Source organism: Rhinopithecus bieti, unplaced genomic scaffold (assembly GCF_001698545.2).
Source record: "Rhinopithecus bieti isolate Rb0 unplaced genomic scaffold, ASM169854v2 scaffold_32008, whole genome shotgun sequence".
Classification (NCBI taxonomy): domain Eukaryota; kingdom Metazoa; phylum Chordata; class Mammalia; order Primates; family Cercopithecidae; genus Rhinopithecus; species Rhinopithecus bieti.
The window spans coordinates 85,343-93,214 of record NW_016814433.1 but is presented as its reverse complement, the minus strand read 5'-3'; the positions used below and the strand labels follow the sequence as shown (position 1 = coordinate 93,214).

The window sequence follows — 7,872 nt, the reverse complement described above, 5'->3', positions numbered from 1 at the left end:
CCTCCCCTTACTATGGGATCTTCCCGCCCAGCAGGGACACCCCCTCCTCTCCAGAACCTCCGTTCACGTTGGGACTTTCCTGCCCAACAGGGACCCTCATACACTGTGAAGTACCTCTCTCCCATCCCTTCCTGGCAGGGACCCCCTTTCTGTTATCCTGGGATGCCACTGTCTGACAGGGCTCCCCTAAATCCAGCAAGTACCCTGCCTGCAGGGAACCCAGCCTATCTGGAATATCTGCTGCCCATCTGGACTGCCCACTGGGCTCTCCCTCTACCCTCAGGGACCCTCCCCCTCAGCCCCTACCCACCCGGCACAGGGAGACACTCGGACCTGGCCCCCCTCGCCCATGCCCATATAGTCTCCTAAACTCAGTCTGACAAGGCCAGTGCCCTTTCATAAGGAGGGACCTGGGCACATCTGCCACCTTCCTGCAGGAGGCCCCAGTTGCCCAGAACCCCTGCCCGCTGGCCACTATAATGTCCTTGGTGTGATAGAGCTCCTCATTCTAGGTTAGGGGAGGGGAGGCAGGCTGAGTGCACCCCTAGATTCATCAGGTATTAACAAAATGTGTATCTCAGCCAGGCATGGTGGCTCCCACCTGTAATCCTAACATTTTGGGAGGCCGAGGCAGGCAGATCGCTTGAGGCCAGGAGTTCAAGACCAGACTGACCAACATGGCAAAACCCCTTCTCTACTAAAAATACAAAAAATAGCCGAGTGTGGCGGTGCACGCTTGTAATCCCAGCTACTCAGGAGGCTGAGGCACAAGAATCACTTGAACCCAGGAGGCAAAGGTTGCAGTAAACCAAGCTCGTACCACTGCACTACAGCCTGGGCAACAAAGGGAGACTTGGTCTCCAAAAAAAAAAAAAAGCCTCTCTCAGTGGCAGGGTACTGAAAGGCAGTGCCTGCCAGGGGGTACCCCAGACTAACTGCGCCCAGGCACCTGGCTCAGATCACACACTTCACACAGCCAGCACTACCTTGGGGCCTCTGGCAGCTCCCTGGAGACTAACCACCCAACTCCCTTATTCCCAGGCCCCTGGCTCCTCCCAGTTGTCCCCAAGGCAGCCAGAGGTGATTATAAACTGACATCTCAGTCACTCCCCAGCTGAGAATACCATGGCTTCCCCACCACTCACAGTCAAAACCCAAGTTCCAGCCCATGCAGAAACCTCCCTCACTACCACTGTGGCTTTCCAGCCAAAGTTTTGCTTTTACTGACAATGCCCAGCAGGCTTCTGCTTTCCATTCCTTTGTCCTCCATTTCAGCCCCCAGGGAGCATCCTCACCACATTCCTCAGTACCATCCTCCCACTCTTTACCTCTCCTGCAGCGCTGCAGAGCCGCCTCCCTGACATGGCCAAGGTCCGAGGGAACCTCCGCACAGCTTTTCGGGGTCCTCTGCAGCTGTGGGGTCCCCACACTGTACCCATGTTTTCCTACTCCTGCCCCAGTCTCAGGAGTTCCTGGGGCCTTCATCGCACCACCTCTCTGAGGGCTTTTTACCCCTGGGCCCGTAAACCCACCCTCCCTTGCTGACTGCCCATAGCAGGACTGCTGGAAACCAGAGAGACACAGGAGGCTCCCTGGAGCAGCTTCCCAACCTGCCCAGGACCCCCTGCCAAGACTCCATGCCCATCATGTGCATCCTAGGCTGCTAAAGTTTCCACCACCACCCTTCCAAAGGCCAGGACAGGCTCCTGCTTCCCAACCCAGCCTCAGGATCCCCCTCCACAGAAGCCAGTGCCTGCTGCTCCACAGTGGGACTTTCCCCTCCCCCACATACCGTGCACTTGGGGAAGGCTCAATTTCCAGGCCCCCTGCTACCCAAAAGTAACAGAACAGTTCCAGTGCCCTGTAACTAGTGCTGAATTCCCCCTTAGGTTTAACTCTCCAATGAGAGATTCTCCCTCTCCTCTCCCGCCCTGGCTCACCCGAGTGGATGAACATGTGCTTGGTGTAGTTTTTCCGGGAGCTGAACGTCTTGCGACAGTGGCTGCACTCATAGGTAGGTGGCTCAGCACCTGGGGTGCGAGCAGGGGTGCCTGAGGGGGCCGTGGTGGGAGCAGCAGAGGGAGCCGGGGCCTCCCCCAGCTGAGTGCTGGGGCTGCCTCGGGCTGGAGTGTGGGGTAGAAGGCGGGTGGGGCGCAGGGGCTGGCCCCGATGGTGCTGAAGGGGGTGGTGCAGGTGGCCCGGGGGCACCCAAGTGAAAGGGGAAGAGTGAGACGGGTGGCCCTGGGGTCTTCACACCAGGCGGGCGGGGTCCAGCCAGTATGCAGTCGGGCTGGACAGGGGTCTCGGTGGGACAGCCTTCGGGGACAGCGCCATCCTCGTCGTGCCAAGTGGATACATAGCTGTCTGGAAATACGTCCTCAGCTGCCCCAGCTCCCCGAAGAAAATCCCTCCCGGCACCACTGTAGTCAGCGAGGCCAGTGGGTGCAGGGGGCTCCTCGCAGGCGCTGTCAGCAGCAGCAGTGAGGAAGCCGGCAGCACAGTCTGGGAAGGAAGGAGGTGCCTGTCCCTCGCCCGGGCCGCCACCTTCGCCGTCCTCGCCATCGGTCTCATCGTCAGTTTCCTCGTCATCCTCATCACCGCGGTCGTCAGGGGCCGCGGACAGTGAGGGGTCAGCATCAGGCCCCTCGGCCTTGGCAGGTGTTGGGGGGCGCAGGCGCTGCAAACGCGCAGATCTGGCGCTGCTACAGCTGTGGCGCCGCACAGGGTGCCCGGGGGCTGCGCAGCCAGCAGGGTGGCGCCGCGGTGCGCAGCTGCGCAGGTGCCAGCGGCGGGGGCCGAGGGGTGGCGCAGGGGCGCTGGGCGCAGAGGTGCCCGGGGCTCGGGCGCGGGCGATAATCTGCGTGCATTCGTCGATAACTGTCTGTATGCGAAGCACCGACGCGGCCGTGAGCACCTGCAGGGCTTCGCCCTGTGCCACAACAAGCGAACCGCTGTACAGGAACTCGACCAGCTGTCGCACCGTCTGTGCGGGCACCACCGGAGGCACACGGATCTCAGAGTGGCCGAGCAGCAGCTTGTCTTGGAAGAAGGGCGAGCCGGCCGCCAGCACGCAGCGGTGGGCACGCAGCGAAGCTTCACGAATGCGCACAGTCACGTCGCAGAAGTGTCCCCCCAGCCTCTGCCCATTGAGGGTCTCAAGCAGAGAACGTGAGAAGTTCTGCAGGTGTATGTGGTGCACAGCCTCTGCAGCCGCCATCTGCATAGAACAAGAGGAGGGCCGGAAGAGGTCAACTGAGGACCCCCCTCTGTCCCAACCTCCCTGTCCCCTCACCCCTTGCTGCAGGACAGGGCTCAAGAGTGCACCACACTCCAAGGCGCGCTAACCCATCCCTCCCCAGCTGCCCTTCACAGTCCCCAGTCCCAACACAGGACACTCCAGCACTCCCTCCTCCTCCCATCTCAGTCCCGGCCAGGCCCTCTACAACCCCCCACTACCTCCGCAAACCGTAGCACACCCCTAGGAGAGGGGTGTGAAAGGTCTGCCCCTCTCCGGGTCTCGCTTACAGCCCCCGAAAATGTTCAGGGCTTGGCTTACTCTATGTTGACTCACCCACCCACCCCACCCCATCCCAACTCCAATAACCCTAAGCCTCCCCATGTGCCCCTCCAAGAGGGCAGCCCTGTGTGTAGAAGAGGTCAAGGACCCCCATCCCAACTGGCTAACCTGCCTCACCCAGAGCAGACCTTGCTCACTACCCAGCTAGTTTCCCCTCCACCCCTGCTGGCAGCTCCTTTTGGTTTCCTTTAGCCACATCCCCCAGGTATGAGACCCTATGCAGAGGCAGGATTGCTGCCTCAGAACCAGGTCACCTTAACTAGTATATACAGAAGCTTTCGCAGGAGTGGGATGGCATGACCTGTTTCCTGGGCAGCATGGCTCTGGGTGTGCCTGGTCACTAAGGGCTGAGGGTAAAAGGTTGGGCATTACCTTGGGAGATGCCCCAGGGAAACCAGTACATGGTCCCTGGCAGCCCCTAGCATAGCAAGCAGGGAGGTGGCTCCTGCAGTCCCAGCTTCTTGCCATCTCGATGGGGCCTGTGGGGCCTAGGGTGTGGGTGTGGCACAGAGAGTGGAAGTGTGGAATGAGCAGGGGTGTGTGACTGGATAGGTGCCCACTGAGCAAGCCGGACAAGGCCCAACATCAGGTACCAGAAAGGGGCGGGAGTAGTCCCCAGAGGACTCTGGAATGTGAGGAGTTCTGCTACTCCGTCCATCAAGCAGGTAAACCGTGATCCTTCGGCCTGTTTCCCCTTCTATCAAACAAGGGATGAGATACTCCGCTCATCCCGCACCCAGACTGCACACACCTCCAGTCTAAGGGAGGAGGGCAGGAGCGCTGGACTCTGACATCCGTATAGCCTCCACCAGCCTGTCTCTCCCTTGGAGTCACAAAGCCCCAGAGTGGGCTCGGCTTGATGCTGCCCCTACACCCTCGGGCTCTACTGGGATCTCAAGATTCAACCCCTCCAACTCCTTATGCCCAGTCCGCCGTCCCTTTGCTCAGCCAGACGCCTCGCTTTCTTGCATGCCCAACATTTGACCCTCTGGTCACTACGAGCACCTCCACTGCCCCGTTCCCGCTGTCCTGGACGGATGAAGAAACCTGGCTGGTCTCTCCACGCCCCTCGCCTCCCCTTCTGTTCCCCACATGGCAGCCAGAGGGAGCCTTTCCAGACTACAGATCCGGATACACCACCCCGCCCCTCGGCCCCACTCTGAGCCTTCTGTGCAATGCCTCAAAAAAGCCAGGCCTGTGCCCGTGCAAAGGCTAACTCAGCAAGCAGCACCCGCCCCATCTGTATTCACCTAGCACCTGAAAGGCTTCCAATCTGTGTCCGGCCGATGGGGACGCATCAACCCGAGAGACTTGAACCCTCCTTTCCCGCCCTGCCCCGCCCCGCGGCGGGCTCCATTCCTCAGTCCCGACGCCGCAAAGCCGGCCTGGACACCTCAGAACAAAGGCCAGCCTTCGAGACCCGGCGCCCAGGCCAGCTTCCTGGGTCCGGCGCCGCACACTCCCGCCACGCCTTCGCCGCGCCGTGTGCTTTACCCTGAGCGCGTTCTCCCAATCTCTGCGCCATTGCCCGCGCCCCACCCTAATCCCAAAGCACCCCTCTGACCCGCCGCGGCCACCCCGCACCCTGGCCCGCGCCGTACCCCGGTCCTGCAGCGCCCCCTCGCGTTCGCAGCGTGCGCTTCTAGCGGAGCGCAGGTGCCCCTCCCCTGGCACGCCCCAGCCTCCTGGCCCGCCCTGCGGCAGGGGGATGCCCATCCGACCCCACCTCCGACTCCTCTTCAGGCACCAGGCTCTACTGTGGCCGCCTCCTTCTCACGGACTAGAAGGCCGCACTTCCGGGCTCCTACGCCAGCGGAACCAAAGCCCGTGGTCGCGGCGGCGCAGGGGAAACCCTCTCCGCGGCACATTTCCGGTATTTTTATGGCAATCGGCTCTCGTCAGTCAGCATGCGGCTCTCAGTCGGAACCAAAGTCGAAGAGGCTAGGGCTGCTGCGTTGCGAGGAATTTCTGGACCAGAGCACTCTTCCGGCGTCGCCCAGGAGATCAGGGGCGTGGCGGAGCCTGCGATGGAGAATGGGAAGGCAGTTCCCGGCCCAAGTCACCAACCTGTTCTGGCCAGTTTGAACCCCACTGCGAACTGGGGAAGTGGCCTTATTCCTGTGACACGGGTGAGAGCTGAAGTAGGTCTCGGTCCCTAGCCGCCAGGAGGCGCAGGCGAGCTACCCCTACTCCAGGCCCGCCCGCTGTGGCTGGGATTGGGGAGCGGACCCCATCTCGGCCTCGGCACCTTCTACTACAACGCAGGCAGGAACAGACAACTGCCTCACCCTGCTCTGGGCCTCTCCTGAGCTAGACTCTGGGAGATTCTGGGACATTGCAAGTCGATCTGTTATGGGGGACAGAATTCTGAAAATGGCCCCCTCCAAGATTCCGTGCCCAAATCTCCAGAACCTGTAAATACTGTTTTTTTTTGAGACGAAGTCTCGCTCTTGTGCCCCAGGCTGGGGGGGACATGGTGCGCAATGGTGCGATTACAGGCATCTACCACCATGCCTGGCTAATTTTTATATTTTTAGTAGAGACGGGGTTTCACCATGTTCGCCAGGCTGGTCTCGAACTCCTTCACCTCAGGTGATCCGCCCGCCTCGGCCTCCTAAAGTGCTGGGATTACAGGCATGAGCCACTGTGCCCAGCCTGTCTCTACTAAAAATACAAAAAATTAGCTGGGCGTGGTGGCGGGCGCCCATAATCCCAGCTACTTGGGAGGCTGAGGCAGGAGAATCACTTGAACCCCGGAGGCGGAGGTTGTAGTGAGCTGAGATCGCACCATTGCACTCCAGCCTGGGCAACAAGAGTGAAAATCCGTCTCAAAACAAAACAAACAAAAAACACAAGTCTAATAATCTGCCATCATCATTGTCTGTTCAGACTCAAACCATGGCCTGCTGGACCCACTGGGTCTGCTTTCACTGGGCTGTTTTGGGAAGAGCGTAAGCGTAGGTGGGAAGGCATGCATGAGGCCTCTGGGGAGGGAGGATGGCCCTCCCTTGGGCAAGACAAATGCATGAACCTTGGGCTGAGTGGCAAGATTGCAGTGCGTTGAGGCAGGGAAGCCATGTCCCATTAGCCCCATTAGTATGTTTAAGGGGCTGTAGGAAAGACAGTGTACCTACTGGGGTGGCAAATGCAGGAGTCCTAGCAGGAAACAGTAGCTGCCCTGACAGCAGTGAAGGGCAGAAAGGGACAGATTCAGGATAGGAAGGAGAGGACACGGGTGGCTTTAGAGAAAGTCTCAACCCCAAGGGATGGGGCCTGGAGGATTAGGGCAAGATGGGGGTGGAAGACCCTGCCCAAGAGGCTAGGATGAACATAGGAAGGAGAAACCCAGAGCCTGACCTCTCTCAGGCAGCCAAGGGAGATGAGAGCTGCAGCCTCAAGGGTTATTTTCCTTTTCTCTCTAAAAATCTTATGACAAGCCTGGGTGTGGTGGCTCATGTCTGTAATCTCATAATTTCAGCACTTTGGGAGGCTTAGGCATTCGGATCACCTGAGGTCAGGAGTTCGAGACCACCCTGGCCAACATGGTAAAACCCTATCTCTACTAAAAATACAAAAATTGACTGAGCGTGGTGGCTCATGCCTGTAATCCTAGCACTTTGGGAGGCTGAGACAGGTGGATCACCTGAGGTCAGGAGTTCAAGACCAGCCTGGCCAATACCTGGGCGTGGTGGCGGGCACCTGTAATCCCAGCTACTCTGGAGGCTGAGGCAGGAGAATAGCTTGAACCCGGGAGGCGGAGGTTGCAGTGAGCCGAAATTGTGCCATTGCACTCCACCCTGGGTGACAAGAGCAAGACTACATCTTTAAAAAAAAATACGTATATATATAAACACATACATATATACATGTATATACATATATATACATATTCATATATGTGTGTATATATATACACACACACATATATATACAAAAATTTGCTGGGTGTGGTGGCGGGCACCTGTAGTCCCAGCTACTTGGGAGACTGAAGCAGGAGAATCCCTTGAACCCAGGAGGTGGAGGTTGCAGTAAGCCAAGATCACGCCACTGCATTCCAGCCTGGGAGACTCCCTCTCCAAAAAAAAAAAAAAAAAAAAAAAGGGCCTGGTGCAGTGGCTCATGCATGTAATCTCAGCACTTTGGGAGGCTGAAGTGGGCAGATCACCTGAGGTCAGGAGTTCCAACCTAGCCAACGTGGCAAAACCCTGCCTCTACTAAAAGTACAAAACTAGCCAGGCATGGTGGCAGGCGCCTGTAATCCCAGCTACTCAGGAGGCTGAGGCAGGAAAATAGCT

At 58.7% G+C, this 7,872-nt stretch overlaps 1 protein-coding gene across 1 annotated transcript; it reads right to left on the bottom strand.

The window, feature by feature from the left end:
• Positions 1-1,544: 1,544 nt before the first annotated feature.
• ZBTB45 (zinc finger and BTB domain containing 45) lies at positions 1,545-5,046 on the bottom strand. The gene is given in 6 exon segments (XM_017850564.1): positions 1,545-2,114; positions 2,117-2,152; positions 2,155-2,759; positions 2,761-2,813; positions 2,816-3,217; positions 4,835-5,046. Coding segments are annotated over 5 exon segments (1,566 nt in total). The 5' UTR covers positions 4,835-5,046; the 3' UTR covers positions 1,545-1,644.
• Between the last annotated feature and the right edge of the window lie 2,826 nt (positions 5,047-7,872).